We start from the raw sequence: 15,696 nt of genomic DNA, 5'->3' as shown, positions 1-15,696 counted from the left end.
AAGAATGCAAGAGATATCTGTGCATTAAATTTTTATCCTGCTACTTTACCAAATTCATTGATTAGCTCTAGTAGTTTTCTGGTAGCATCTTTAGGATTCTCTATGCATAGTATCATGTCATCTGCAAACAGTGACAGTTTTACTTCTTCTTTTCCAATTTCTATTCCTTTTATTTCCTTTTTTTCTGTGATTGCTGTGGCTAAAGCTTCCAAAACTATGTTGAATAACAGTGGTGAGATTGGGCAAACTTCCCTTCTTCCTGATTGTACAGGAAATGATTTCAGTTTTTCACCATTGAGAATGATGTTGGCCGTGGGCTTGTCATATATGGCCTTTATTATGTTGAGGTAAGTTTCCTCTATACCTACTTTCTGGAGGATTTTTATCAAAAATCTGTGTTGAATTTTGTTGAAAGCTTTTTCTGCATCTATTTATCTACTGAGATGATCATATGGTTTTTCTCCTTCAATTTGTTAATATGGTTTCTCACATTAATTGATTTGCATATATTGAAGAATCCTTGCATTCCTGGAATAAACCCCACTTGATCATGGTGTATGATCCTTTTAATGTGCTGTTGGATTCTGTTTGCTAGTATTTTGTTGAGGATTTTTGCATCTATGTTCATCAGTGATATTGGCCGGTAGTTTTCTTTCTTTGTGACATTTTTGTCTGGTTTTGGTATCAGGGTGATTGTGACCTCATAGAATGAGTTTGGGAGTGTGCCTCCCTCTGCTATATTTTGGAAGAGTTTGAGAAGGACAGATGTTAGCCCTTCTCTAAATGTTTGATAGAATTCACCTGTGAAGCCATCGGGTCCTGGGCTTTTGTTTGTTGGAAGAGTTTTAATCACAGTTTCAATTTCAGTGCCTGTGATTGGTCTGCTTATATTTTCTATTTCTTCCTGGTTCAGTCTCAGAAAGTTGTGCTTTTCTAAGAATTTGTCCATTTCTTCCAGGTTGTCCATTTTATTAGCATAGAGTTGCTTGCAGTAATCTCTCATGATCTTTTGTATTTCTGCAGTGTCAGCTGTTACCTCTCGTTTTTCATTTCTAATTCTACTGATTTGAGTCTTCTCTCTTTTTTTGTTGATGAGTCTGGCTAATGGTTTATCAATTTTGTTTATCTTCTTAAAGAACCAGTTTTTAGTTTTATTGATCTTTGCTATCATTTCCTTCATTTCTTTTTCATTCATTTCTTGTCTGATCTTTATGATTACTTTCCTTCTGCTAACTTTGGGGTTTTTTTTTTTCTTTCTCTAACTGTTTTAAGTGTAAGGTTAGGTTGTTTATTTGAGATGTTTCTTGTTTCTTGAGGTAGAATTGCATTGCTATAACTTTCCTCTTAGAACTGCTTTTGCTGCATCCCATGGGATTTGGGTTGTCATGTTTTCATTGTCATTTGTTTTTAGGTATTTGTGATTTCCTCTTTGATTTCTTCAGTGATCTCTTGGTTATTTAGTAGTGTACTGTTTAGCCTCCATGTGTTTGTACTTTTTACAGATTTTTTTCTGTAATTGATATCTAGTCTCATAGCACTGTGTTCAGAAAAGATGCTTGATATGATTTCAACTTTCTTAAATTTACCAAGGCTTGATTTGTGGCCCAAGATAGGATCTATCCTAGAGAATGTTCCATGAGCACTTGAGATGAAAGTGTATTCTGTTGTTTCTGGATGGAATGTCCTATAAATATCAATTAAGTCTATCTTGTTTAATGTATTATTTAAAGCCTGTGTTTCCTTATTTATTTTCATTTTGGATGATCTGTCCATTGGTGAAAGCTAGGTGTTAAAGTCCCCTACTATGATTGTGTTACTGTCGATTTCCCCTTTTATGGCTGTTAGCATTTGCCTTATGTATTGAGGTGTTCCTATGTTGGGTGCATAAATATTTAAAATTGTTATATCTTCTTGGATTGATCCCATGATCATTATGTACTGTCCTTGTCTCTTGTAATAGTCTTCATTTTAAAGTCTATTTTGTATGATATGAGAATTGCTACTTCAGCTTTCTTTTGATTTCCATTTGCATGGAATATCTTTTTCCATCCCCTCGCTTTCAGTCTGTATGTGTCCCTAGGTCTGAAGTGGATCTCTTGTAGACAGTATATACAGGGCTTGTTTTTGTATCCATTCAGCCAGTCTATGTCTTTTGGTTGGAGCATTTAATCCATTTACACTCAAGGTAGTTATTGATATGCATGTTCCTATTACCATTTTAATTTGGGGGGGTTTGTTATTGTAGGTCTTTTCCTTCTCTTGTGTTTCCTGCCTAGAGAAGTTCCTTTAGCATTTGTTGTAAAGCTGGTTTGGTGGTGCTGAATTCTTTTGGCTTCTGCCTGTCTGTAAAGATTTTAATTTCTCTGTCAAATCTGAATGAGATCCTTGCTGGGTAGAGTAATCTTGGTTGTAGGTTTTTCCCTTTTAATATTTAAAGCTCTTTAAATATAACCTGCTACTCCCTTCTGGCTTGCAGAGTTTCTGCTAAAAGATCAGATGTTAACCTTATGGGATTCCCTTATATGTTATTTGTTGTTTTGCCCTTGCTGCTTTTAATCATTTTCTTTGTATTTAATTTTTGATAGTTTGATTAATATGTGTCTTGGCGTGTTTCTCCTTTGATTTATCCTGTATGGGACTGTCTGCACTTCCTGGACTTGACTGACTTTTTCCTTTCCCATATTAAGGAAATTTTCCACTATAGTTTTCAACTATAATCTCTTCAAATATTTTCTCAGTCTCTTTCTTTTACTCTTCTTCTTCTGGGACCCCTATATTGGAATATTGCTGCATTTGGTGTTGCCCCAGAGGTCTCTGAGACTGTCCTCAATCCTTTTCATTCTTTTCTCTTTATTCTGCTCCGCAGTAGTTATTTCTACTATTTTATCTTCCATGTCACTTATCCGTTCTTCTGCCTCAGTTATTCTGCTATTGACTCCTTCTAGAGAATTTTTAACTTCATTTATTGTGTTGTTCATCATTGTTTGTTTACTCTTTAGTTCTTCTAGGTCCTTGTTAAATGTTTCTTGTATTTTCTCCATTCTATTTCCAAGATTTTGGATCATGTTTACAATCATTACTCTGAATTGTTTTTCAAGTAGACTGCCTATTTCCTCTTCATTTGTTTGGTCTTGTGGGTTTTTGCCTTGCTCCATCACCTGCTGTGTGTTTCTCTGTCTTCTGAGTTTGCTTAATTTACTGTGTTTGGGCCTCCTTTTTTGCAAGCTGCAGGTTTGTAGTACCAGTTGTTTTTGGTGTCTGCCCACAGGCTAAGGTTGTGAAGGCTTCCTGGTGGAGGAGACTGGTGCCTGGGTCCTGGTGGATGAGGCTGGATCTTGTCTTTCTGGTGGGCAGGACTGTGTCCAGTGGTGTGTTTTGGAGTGTCTTTTAACTCAGTATGATTTTAGGCAGCCTCTCTGGTAATGGCTGGGGTTGTGTTCCTGTCTTGCTAGTTGTTTGGCATAGGGTGTCCAGCACTCCAGCTTGCTGGTCAGTGAGTGGAGCTGGGTATTCACGTTGAGATGGAGATCTCTGTGAGAGCTTTCCCTGTTTGATATTACATGGAGTTGGGAGGTCTCTGGTGGACCAATGTCCTGAACTCGGCTCTCCCACCTCAGAGGCACAGGCCTGACACCCGGCCAGAGCACCAAAACCCTGTCAGCCACACAGCTCAGAAGAAATGAGAGGGAAAAAAAGAAAGAATAAGATAAAATTATTAAAATAAAAAATAATTATTAAAAATAAAAAAGAATTAAAAAGTAATAAAAAAGAAAGAAAGAAGAGAGCAACCAAACCAAAAAACAAATCCACCAATGATAACAAACGCTAAAAGCTATACTAAAAACAAACAAAATAAAGGACAGACTGAACCACAGGACAAATGGTGAAAGCAAAGCTATACAGACAAAATCACACAAAGAAACATACACATACACACTCACAAAAAGTGAAAAAGGAAAAAATAATATATCTATATATATAAAAAAAAGGAAGAGAGTAATCAAATCAATAAACAAATCTACCAATGATAATAAACTCTAAATACTAAACTAAGATAAACACAGAACCAGAAACAAATTAGATGCAGAAAGCAAACCCCAAGTCTGCACTTGCTCCCAAAGTCCACCGCCTCAATTTTGCAATGATTCATTGTCTATTCAGGTATTCCACAGATGCAGGGTACATCAAGTTGGTTGTGGAGATTTAATCCACTGCTCCTGAGGCTGCTGGAAGAAATTTCCCTTTCTCTTCTTTGTTCGCACAGCTCCTAGGGTTCAGCTTTGGATTTGGCCTTGCCTCTGCGTGTAGGTCACCTGAGGTCATCTCCTTTGTTCAGACAGGACGGGGTTAAAGAAGCAGCTGATTAGGGGGCTCTGGCTCACTCAGGCAGTGGGTATGGAGGGGTACGGAATGCAAGGTTAGTCTTCGGCGGCAGAGGCCAGCGTGATGTTGCAACAGCCTGAGGCATGCCGTGTGTTCTCCCAGGGAAGTTGTCCCTGGATCACGGGACCCTGGCAGTGGTGGGCTGCATAGGCTCCTTGGAGGGGATAGTGACCTGTGCTTAACAACAGGCTTCTTGGTGGCTGCAGCAGCAGCCTTAGCATTTCATGCACGTCTCTGGTGTCTGTGCTGATAGCCACGGCTCACACCCATCTCTGGAGCTCGTTTAGGTGGTGCTCTGAATCCATTCTCCTCCTGCACCCCGAAACAATGGTCTCTTGCCTCTTAGGCAGTTCCAGACTTTTTCCCAGACTCCCTCCTGGTTAGCTGTGGTGCACTAGCCCCCTTCAGGCTGTGTTCATGCAGCCAACCCCAGTCCTCTCCCTGGGATCTGACCTCTGAAGCCAGAGCCCAGCTCACAGCCCCCACCAACCCCAGTGGGTGGGCAGACAAGCCTCTCGGGCTGGTGAGTGCTGGTCAGCACCGATCCTCTGTGCGGGAATCTCTCCACTTTTCCCTCTGCACCCCTGTTGCTGCACTTTCCTCCGTGGCTCCGAAGCTTCCCCCCCATCCACCCCCAGTCTCTGCTAGTGAAGAGGCTTCCTAGTGTGGCAACTTTTCCTCCTTCACAGTTCCCTCCCAGAGGTGCAGGTCCTGTCCCTATTCTTTAGTCTCTGTTTTTTCTTTTTTCTTTTTCCCTACCCAGGTACGTGGGGAGTTTCTTTCCTTTTGGGAAGTCTGAGGTCGTCTTCTGCCACTGCTCAGTAGGTGTTCTGTAGGAGTTGTTCCACATGTAGATATATTTCTGATGTATTTGAGGGGAGGAAGGTAATCTCCACGTCTTACTCCTCCACCCTCTTGAAGGTCTCTGCCTTATACAGTTTTATCCCCATTTTTACAAACGAGGAAATAAAACTCAGAAAGTTTCAGTAATTTTCCCAAAGCCAAACAGCTATTGAGTGGCAGAATCAGGATGTAATCCTAGTCTGTTTACCTTCAAAGGCTAAGCCCTTATCATAACAAAACTCAATAAATACTTACCTTTATCAAATTATATTACAGCCTAGTGGTTTATTGGCACAATCCTAAATAAGAGTGAGAAAGAAAGAAATAGCATTGTTCATGGAGTCAACCAAAATTTCTAGAGCAGATGCCAGATGCCTGGCCCTGTTTGGGATTCAGCAGTGAAAAAGACAGGAAGAGTCCTGCTCTTGTAAAGCACGTAGTGGGGAGTGGAGATGGGTGCAGCTTGAGTGAGGGATTTCAGCTTGCTGGGCCTCTGTTTCCTCATCTGGAAAATGGGAAGGGGTGTTCCTAATTCTATGAGATTGTTCAGCCCTCACATTCTCTGATTCCATAGGAAGTATTTGTTTTCCGGTCTCTTTAAAATTCAATCAGGCCATGAGCTGTGATGAATGTTGTTAGCTCCTCCCCAAATCAACTGTTTCCACCCTTTTCCTCTGTTCAGGCCTTTCCCCAACATGATTCACAATCAATCAAGTCACAGAAGCTAAGGGGGTACCCAGCAGAAGAATAACAACACTGGCTTCTCAGGAGCTCTGCGGTCTACCTGGCCAGGTAAACTTAACTCACCTGGCCCAGGGTGGCCATCTCAGGCACAAACTGCGTTTTTCCACTTTGTCTTTAAGTTACTTGTTGAAATAACTGCACAAATATAACAAAGACATCAAATTAGGCATCCTCTGCCCCCAGTGCCTATTAATAAATTAAGCACTTTTCTGCCACTTTAATGATAAAGATAATGCATTTCTTTTAACCATTCTGCTGTCCTTATTATTTTTAATTTTTGTTGATATTTGTATTGACTACATCTTTCAATATTTTAAAAACAGACTCTTGATTTAGGTTCTTCCAGACCCAACCTTTAGAGGTAAGGGTTTTGTTGTTATATTTCTATTATGTTTCCTTTAAAAATCATTTTCCTATTAAAATGGAATTAAGTCAACTATATAGGCATTTATCTTATTATATTGATGAAATTAACACATAGAGGGCAGTAGTACAAGTTGATTGGACTTGAGAACCTCTAATAGCACAGTTAAATATACATATAAACCAAAGTACATGCTGAGTGAGACCCCTCCCCTTTTTCCTCCCTCCATAGACCCGATTCCTTGAAATACAGGGAGATGAAAAAACATGAGTGTAAAGAACTTGAGAGACCATTTCCCAGGGTCTCTGAGACAAAGCCAGTATCTCGGTATCTCTCAGCCCACACGGTTTGTTCATCTCTCTCTCATATTCTCCATCTGCCCCTCAAGCTGCAGCTTCAAAACATGGGAACTCCACATTAATTGATCCCAGTGCCTAACTCAGCTTTGGGCATAAAGGCTGTGATCAGTGATTGTTCAACAAATGGATAAGTGAGGCCCCTCTGCTGAGGGGAGGGGTGTGGGACCAGGAGGAAGAGGCTCAAATGGAAAGGGAAGAAGGAAGTTTAGGTAGAACTCTTGAGAGAAAGGGCACAGGGATGAGCACAGCCTGCCCACCAAAATACCACTTTTACACTTCACCCATTCACCACCACAAGCCTCGTCTTCCAGAGGCCAACACTCACACAGGCCTGCACCTTTCAAACTGAAAGCCCAAGATTCAAGCCAGGTATTTCTGGGTCCAGAGTCCTGCCTCCGGAGAAACAAAGGGCTGTGAGACTGCAGACAGCATGTCAGGGGTCCAGCCACGGGGCCACCCGACCAGGTTGGAAGTGCCCCATCCGAAGCTGAAGGCGGATCACTGTCCCCTCTCTGAAGCATGGCAATTTGAGTCAGAGGCGCTCGGCAACCAACCCCTCCTCTCTGGGCACCCTCCTTGGGGTTCTGCCAACCCCATCTCCAAGTCTGGAGGTCTGGCCTGGGAGCTGCACGAGGGCTCCGCTGGTGCTCCGGCGCCCTCTAGCGGCTGTCCTCTCTAACGCCAACTCTCAGCCTTTCCTGCCTGCCTCCCTACCCAGTTGGGGGGGGGGGGGCGGGGGGCTGTACTTGCCTTGGGCACCCGCCAGCCTGATTTCGTTCCTCCTTTAAGTGCCCTGCAGAGGTTTAGGTTCTCTTGCATAAGGAACGTCTTTTAGTCAATACACCTTAAACCTGATAAGGTTGCTTCTAGAATTAACCTGAAATACTGTATTTCTCTCCTGATGCTTCCAAGGGGAAGCAGTTCTAGTTTTCAAAGTCAGAAGAAAGTTATCAATATGATATTCTGAGCCAGATGGAAAAGAAACATTTTAGAAAGTTTGTGCTTTTTGAATGGACCTTTAATTTAAGACAGAATAAAGGAATTCCCCTGTGGATTCCTTAACTGGATACACATAAAATCTGTTTACTTTATTGACTCAATTGTGACATTTAAAATAGAAAGCTAGGACTGTGCATGAGAAGTTCTTCTTCACAAAACATTCACATTAACAGGGATGGCTGCAGACAGTGACTCTGTACAAATTTAATCACATCTATCGGGTAAATATTGCACTGGCTCCGAGAGAGCAAAATAATAAGACTCAAGCCTGCTCCTCCCAGTGAAGGTGGGAGCCCCCCTCCCCACCATCATCCCCAACTCAGTCAAGGTCATCAGTGCCCATGGTGCCACCACAGTAATTATCTCCAGGGAACCTGAGTTTCTTAGTGAGAGGAGTAATCAAGAGGGCTATGGTTCTGAGCATCTAAGAGTCAAAGTGATAAAATTGTTGTTCACAGTTTAGAGATGAGCCCACCACAGGCTAGCTTAGATGGGTCCCCCGACACCTAGGAGTGCACCAAAATCATAGGACAAGGATAAACCTTCCCAAATAAGTCATCCTTATCACCTTCCACTTTCCAAGACTTGCCTTCAGGCCTTCAATGTTTACTGAGTTAAAAGCTACTGGTTCTCAAGATGCTTTCCCAAGAATACAGCAGCCAAAGAAAGGACTTCCCAGCATTTCCTAACTTAGGGAAAACATATACTATATGTCATATATATTGAATATTTAGTAGTTCATAGACTAAACAGAAAGCTCCCACATAAATGAGATTTCTAGTACAGAAAAGACTGAAAGTATACATAGGCATAGGTTTTTACTCTGCAGTCACAAGTTTTAGCAGATTGGCTGAATTTAATGCTGATTGAGGTTCTACTCTATATTGTCCATTTCAAATAGCGTAGAAAACCAGCACATCTTGACTGACGCATTGATTGAGCTTGATTTTGGACTTATCCCAACCTCCACAAGAACACCTCACTCAAAGAAAGGATGTGTCACTCCAACCCCCTTAATTTTAATAACATGCTTCCCTCAAAAGAAAAACCATTCTAGAATTTTTAGGACATCCTAAAACTAAAGTTCTGTAATCTGTCTTTACCATCTACATTCAATCAAGAGAAAGGCAAAGTTAAAGGGAACTTTATTATCATATGCTGGCAGGTCACTTCTAATACACTATAGGATGGTCTTGAACCATTTGACATTTTATTTTAAGTGCATTTAAAATTTTCTGGCTTGATATTTTGTGATTCCAGGGTACTAGCTCCTGTTGCCAAGGAAATATGACTTTCAGTTACTGCAGGGATCCAAAGGGGCTTTTGTTTGTTTTTTAAAATATTAACATGACCAAAAAAAGTAAATACAGAGAATAAATTCAGCCCCTTTCTTCTTCAAAATGCATGAAAGACAGATCCTCTGGTCACATCTCTGATGAAAAAATACAAAGATTCATGAAGTGACTTTCCCAACTGGTATAGAGACTTTCTCCCAATCAGTGGGTCTGGTACCATCAGAGTCCTTTTCTCTTTCTTTGTTCTGGGTTGAGACCTCTCTGACAGTGGGGGCCGTTGATTATACACAATACTAACTACTCATCTCCAACATGTTTACCTCCATGGAAAAATCCTTTCTTTACATGAATAAAGGTGGCCATAAAGGTCCAGGCCTTTATTATATTTCAGAAAATTTGTAAAGAGAAGACAGATAAATGCATGGTACAAACCATATAAATACATTCAGCTGGGTTCCAAAAGATTCAAATGCAGATGAGAGTAAAGATTCCACCATTAACCCAGTTTTTCCCTCTGTGATTATTCCTTCTGATTGGTATAATCTAAAGGTTTTCAGTCATGATGGTAGACTCAAATCATCTGATGATGGGAAGAATCAAAGCCTCTATTTTTTGGAATACTACATAAAACTTCTCTGGAAACAGATAACATCTTTGCTTCCTACTAACTGAAATGCAGTATTTTAAAATCAGAAGTCCACGTGCAGACCAAGAAACCCTGTAGTACAAGGCACTTTTTAATCAAAACCTCCAAAAGCAGGGTCTCCTTAAGACAAACCATGGATTCAAGCAAAACGCCATGTTTCTACCAGAGACCTGAAGATAAACAGAAGTCTTTTAAGTACAATTAAAAAAACAACGCACAAATCTCAGAGCAACTATTTTTAAAGAAATATTCAGAAGCTGTAACAAAGTGCTTGTCTCATGCTGGGAAGGTCACTGCTCCCAATAAATTATGCTGGGATGAGCACTCACAGGAATGGTATAGGTTTGATGTCCATGAGCATTTTCACACGGTAATACGTTAGGAGACCTTTGGTTCTATCATAGGTAAGCTCTTCTCACTGAACCATTAAAAACAGCCCAGGATTCAACAGCCACTCCTACTATGGAGGGATACTTCCTTTTATGTAACACTCAGGGGAAATCACCTAGTTTTGATGTGGTTTGAGTTTGATCCTGTGAAACCATCAGAACTTCCCACCAGAGATAAATGAGAAGATTCTGGCCTTTATTAGTATGCAGGATTAACACAGGTGTCCTGGCTGTACTCGCCAACCCTTCTATTTTTATCCACCTCCCTACATGTGAGTACTTTTGACCTACTCTGAGCTCAGACCCCTGATCTATTAGAGTGACTTTGTCAGTCTTTCTTTAAAAATGGACCGGCAATAAAATGAATTTAACCTAGAAGCAGGAGCTCAGTAAGGGAAATGAAAACATCAGAAGTTATCTAATCACAGCCACAGCCATCCAGAGCTCTGTCTTATCTGCTGGGTAATAAAAATGGGACCTTCCTAAACTTGAAGGGCATCAAATGAAGTAAGTGAAGTTGTTGCTTGTCTCTGGCTTTTGGGGGGGATTGCTATGCAGCTTAACCAGTGTATACTAACTACAAAACATTGGCATGGATTTGAAACACCTGTGTACTAGGAAAGTTTTTTGGGGGAGGGGAATGCGTTTTGACATAAAGTAAAAAATAAAACACAAACGTCTTTGAGAACAGGGATTGTTAAGCGGGCAGTAGAAGGAAGGAATGGGGAGAAAAGAATATCTCCTCTAAGTGAAAGCAGCTTTTCCAAAAGAGTAGCGTTCAGTATCAGTTTAAGGAGAGCACTTTAAAATACTTGGACAGCTCAAAACTGCTGTTGAGGGAACCTAAAACCAAGTGAGCCAAGAACAACCACAGTAGTGCTGTTAAAATCCTGGCAAAGCAGCCAGAGGATGAAGAGTTGGTTTTGCATAGTTCTGAACACAGGAGTAAAGAAGCAGAAGCAGCTCCTCCCAAAGGCATTGAAATCCTATGGCATCAGTGGGTCAGTTGCAGGGGGCAGGGGGTGGGGATGGAGGGTGTTTGTCTCTCAAAATCTCCCTACCCCACCCCACTACTCCGTTCACCCTTCCTCCGTCCACCTCCGGAGCCCCAGGGGCAGCACTTCTTAAGCTCGAGCCCCCAGGGACCATCTCTGCAGCCAGGATTCTTCCCAGAGCCTGGCAAGTTCTGGGAATGGAAGCCAGGATTGCAAGGCCGCCTGAGGCGCGGTGGGACCTGCGGGGGGGGGGGGCAGGGGGGGCAGGGGGGACCGGAGCCTTAAAGCCCACCCACGGCCTTCAAGGCGAAGGATAAACGGATCTTCCTAACAGTACCTCTCAGGGGTCAGCTTGCTCCCCACCCGACGGTGGTCAATACTCACTTGACGCCGCAAGGACCACCTCCTAACTGTCCCCCTCAATTCCACCCTAAGGGTCCTTGGGCATCTGTGATAGCGCGGTCCTGACCACTTTAGTCGGCTGTGGCCAGCGCTTCAGGGGTCCCTCCAGTCCCATCCCTGTCCCCTCCCCGTGGTACTTTATCAAATAGAGGAAGGAGCGCACAGGGAGTTGGCTGAATCAAGGAACCTGCGAACCTATGGATGAGTTTTAAGCTAGACAGCCCGAGATGCGGTTCAATAGTATTGGAACCTATGGGGTGGGGAGGGAGATAGGGAGGTTAGGAAGCTGAGAGATTGAGTCTCACCGCGGCGGTCCAGCCCCGGGACCCCGCACAGCCCCCGCTCCCTCCTCGCTTCCCCGCCGTCAGGAGGAGGGATGCTGCGACCCCAGCCGGGACTCTGCCTCTCCCCTCCTCATTCAGCTCAGGACTGGCAGGTCGGCCCCCTGTCCACCCCCGCCAGGCCGAGCTAGCCGGGCGGAGGGCAGGGGCGAGAGGAGGGACCAAAGTTCCCCTGGACTAAGACGCTGCGCGCAGCTCTTCCTAAACAGCAGCGCCGGGTCGGAGCGAGACCCTGCACCTCAAAAGTTGGTCTTCGGCCGCAGCCTCGGTACGCGGTGCAGGGTCCCGACCAACTTACCTGGCGCGGAGACCCGAGGGCGGACTGGGCTTCGGCTGTCGGGGTCCAACCAGAGCGCAGCTGCGGTGCGGCCGTGGGCGGGGCCGCGGTCGGCCTAGGGGGTCGTGCCGCCCTCCGCTCGGGCGCCGGGGCAGCTCAGCGACCGTGGAGGGAAGAGATGCCGAGCGGGAAGTGAGGGCTGCGCGGGGACCCGAACTCCATGCCGGGTGGTGAGGACGGGGCCGTTCGTCCCTCAGTCACTCGGGGAGAGGAGTGGGGGCGCCGGAGAGAGGGGCGGAGCGGGAGGGAGGAAACGGGGCGCGACCGGGCAGCTGGGGACCTCAGCTCCGCCGAGAGCCTCCACCTTCTGACGAAACCCGCGCGCCCCGCCGCCCGCGCGCTGCCGGCTCCGAGGCCTGGGCGCGAGCGCCCCCTGGGGACCCCGGCGGAGGAGGCAGCAGGGAGCGGAGCGCGCCGCCCCGCCCCGCCGGGAGGGCGTCCTGGACAGGGGTGAGTCCCGGATGAGGGGTCCCGCTGGCGGCGGCCGCAGCCCAGGCTCCCCGCCCGGCCCGGTCGCTCACCCCGGGTTCCTGGGGATACGTCACCTGGGGACCTCCTCTTCAGGGGAAAGCGAGAATATCTGGAAAGGAGTGGGAGTGATGCTACTTTTTGCACACATTCCAGAAAACTTATTGGGTCTATGCTCAACTGCCACCAAAAACGGTGACGAGATTGCTCGTCTTTGCATCTTCTGTGTCTACAAAAGAGCCTGTCATAAGGAGCCTGGTAATTATTTTTTAGTAAATAAGTGCATGAATAAATGAATGGACATTGTGGCTTTTTTCATCCCATAATGTCTTCCCGAATACATCCACTTCACAAATAGATATAAGATAAAGAAATGCTTGGGGAGCACCAATGTTTAAAAATAAATACAAACACACTGTCCTATGTAAGGGGTAACCACGGCCCCATGTTATGAAGCACTTTAGAAAGGAAGTGTGGCTTTACTCTTCCAAACTTATTAAAAGTTGAATTCAAACAAATGAGCGCTGTAGGTGTATACTGTGAATTGCTCCTGATTGTTTCTCCAGCAGTAGATAAACTAGACAGCTGCATTCTCTCAGCATAGAACCACACATTTGTCAGAACCACAAATTGGACTTCAGAATCCATAAGGTTCAAAAAAGGCAGTCTCTGACATTGGAATGACATGGAGGATATTACCTACAGTGTGGACAAGGAGACAGGGACATAGGCGGGTCTTCCTCCCCATCTTCTTAAGGCACATCTAACAAGACCTCCTTCATGTAAAGAGGTTATCAGCCAAGGGCTTTTCTCCAACCAGAGTTCTCAATTTCAAAGGCCAGAGAAGAAGTAATAGGATGAGGAACAGGTACACCACTAATGGTTCTTTTAGGAAGGCAATTAGGAAGATCTTTGAGGCAATTAGGAAGATCTTTGAGAGACAAAGGAAGAGACTTCAGAAAGAAACAAATACTTACTAACACTTTTCTTCCCCCAGCTTTCCTCTCAAGACCTTCTGAAGTAGGATAACATGAAATGTGGACCCTAGAAAGAATCTTAGGCAGCTTAGGCCGTGAAGCTCCTTTGATTCACTTTGATTGGAGAAATTTGGGTCACGTGGTTAAGCACAAGCCAGTCATTGTGGCCTTAGGATACAGGATTCCCCTAATGCTCCAGGCCTTCCACAGAGTTTGGGAGCGTTCACTGTGCTCTGCAGCACTTCTGGAGCCCAAGTGGAGCCCCACCTGATCCAGCGCAACTGAGCATGAGACACAGGATGTTCCCCCAAAGGAAATTCAGTGTCTTCCTACAAGAAAAGAGGAGATAGATTCTGGGCAGGCAAAGTCAGCATATGTTTACTGAATATGGACATATTAAGTCAGAAAATGTTCCTTTCCAGTTTAATTAAGAAGTAGCCTTGGAGATGAACCTGAAGTTTGAGCTGGATTAAACTTGCAAAGATGAAGGGAAAAAAAAGGAAAATGATCGTGAATTTCTTTGCATGTTGATTGTGTCCTCTGAAATGTAGGTCCCATGAAGGCAGGTGGTAGTCTGTTTTGTTCTCTTGTGATTTTAACCCTTATGCCATTGCAGTGTCACTTAGCAGGTAGTCAATAAACATTTATTAAATTTTTAAAAATACCTTAGAGCTTATTGAACGCAAGCCTCTTATTTTATGGGTAAGAGAAAAAGAATTAAGGTGTGCTGATCATGTACTATTTCCAGACAATCTGTAAGCTACTCTATTGACCACCACCAACTGCCAACATAGGTTTTATTATCTCTACAAAAAGCCCAGGGTTTGGGTCGTCAGAATACCCAGACCAGGGAACATAGTTAGTTAATGGGAGGACAGGAGTGTTGATGGAAGCAGGCTCTGAAAGCACAATTAAAATGACATAACCAGGAAACACAGAGCAGATAATGGAGTCAGAACCACAGGGAGAGTCCAATACAACCATCGTTAGCTCCCTGTGTTAAAGACACAAACACACAAACTGAAGACAGCACCACAACTTGTGACAAATATGGTTTCCTCTGCCAGCAGGCTTCCGCTCCCTAATTAGAAACAAACAGTCGCCTGCAAGCCAGTGTGCAGAACACACATGCAGCCTTATGCCAGAAACTTGGAATTTTTTCCTCAAGGTATGACACTGAAGGTAAATTCAAAGATGCTCTCCGCCAGGCACAGAAAGAATTTCCTCCCACCTCTCCCATGGAACCAACAGCCCACCTCTACAAATGAAGATCTATAACCAGCTCATGAACTCGGGTAGCAGACGCTGCCCCCACAGCAAGTTGCTCACCAGCCAGAGTCCCTTTAACAACTGTGACCTCAGAACCCCCTGATCTGTATCACTTACCTCCTTCCAACTCTCCTCTTCATGGATTCTGAGCCGCTGGGCTCTACAGCCATGGTCAAAATGATCTAAAGTCAAGCTACAGGGTCACGGCGCCACTGGCATTCCCAAGCCGCAAAGGAGCCTCCAGCTCTGGGCAGATCCACTTGCCGGGTGTCTGTTTGATAACATAAGGGGAGGCATCCGCTCACTGTCCTATGCCAATATGAAAGGCACCCCTCCCATCAGTGTGACAAGTGCAATACTGGAATGGAGCCAGGGAATGAAAGGGAAGAAATGTGGATTCTTACCAATGCAGTTGATACCATTTTTTAAGGGTGACAGATGATGAAGGGGAAAAACAGGCAGAGAATCAGTGCCCTGCATTGAAAACCTTGGATCCTTCCCTGAATGAGTCAGGGTGAGCATTTTGTTTTGAAATTCAATTTCTGTTTACCTTATTTTCTTTCCTTTGGGTTTTGTTTTTTTTTTTTTTTTTTTTTTTTTTTCCTTTTGGGCTGTAGGATGGTTACATCCTCAACTATTCGAGGGGAATGCTGTAAATAACAGAACTTATTTTTGAGGCTTCGGATGTAAAAAGAACCTTGCATTTCCCTCCCCCCCAACACATTTATTTATAGATTAAAATGTGTTCTTTTTTTTTCTGTTTCATGTGATTTTGAGAATTGACTGATACGTCTCCTCTGCTGTTTCCATATATGCCTGAGATGAGTTGTATTACTGGAAAGCAGAGAGGAATGCTCTGAGAAAGCCCTTCTAAGATGCTAAGAG

General features: G+C 44.1%; 1 protein-coding gene across 1 annotated transcript in view; it reads right to left on the bottom strand.

The window, feature by feature from the left end:
* CPNE4 (copine 4) overlaps window positions 1–14,996 on the bottom strand; it is a gene marked incomplete at its 3' end in the record, with an annotated part of 591,787 nt that extends 576,791 nt beyond the window's left edge. The window contains exon 1 of the mRNA XM_082839801.1: window positions 14,929–14,996. Coding sequence (XP_082695927.1) covers window positions 14,929–14,981 — 53 coding nt within the window. The 5' untranslated portion in view covers window positions 14,982–14,996. The remainder of the gene's footprint in view (window positions 1–14,928) is intronic.
* Window positions 14,997–15,696: the final 700 nt, after the last annotated feature.

The sequence above is a fragment of the Leucopleurus acutus genome (assembly GCF_964270905.1).
Source record: "Leucopleurus acutus genome assembly, chromosome: 5".
Classification (NCBI taxonomy): Eukaryota; Metazoa; Chordata; class Mammalia; order Artiodactyla; family Delphinidae; genus Leucopleurus; species Leucopleurus acutus.
Note: the sequence above shows the minus strand (reverse complement) of the source record. Positions and strands in the feature narration are given on the sequence as shown.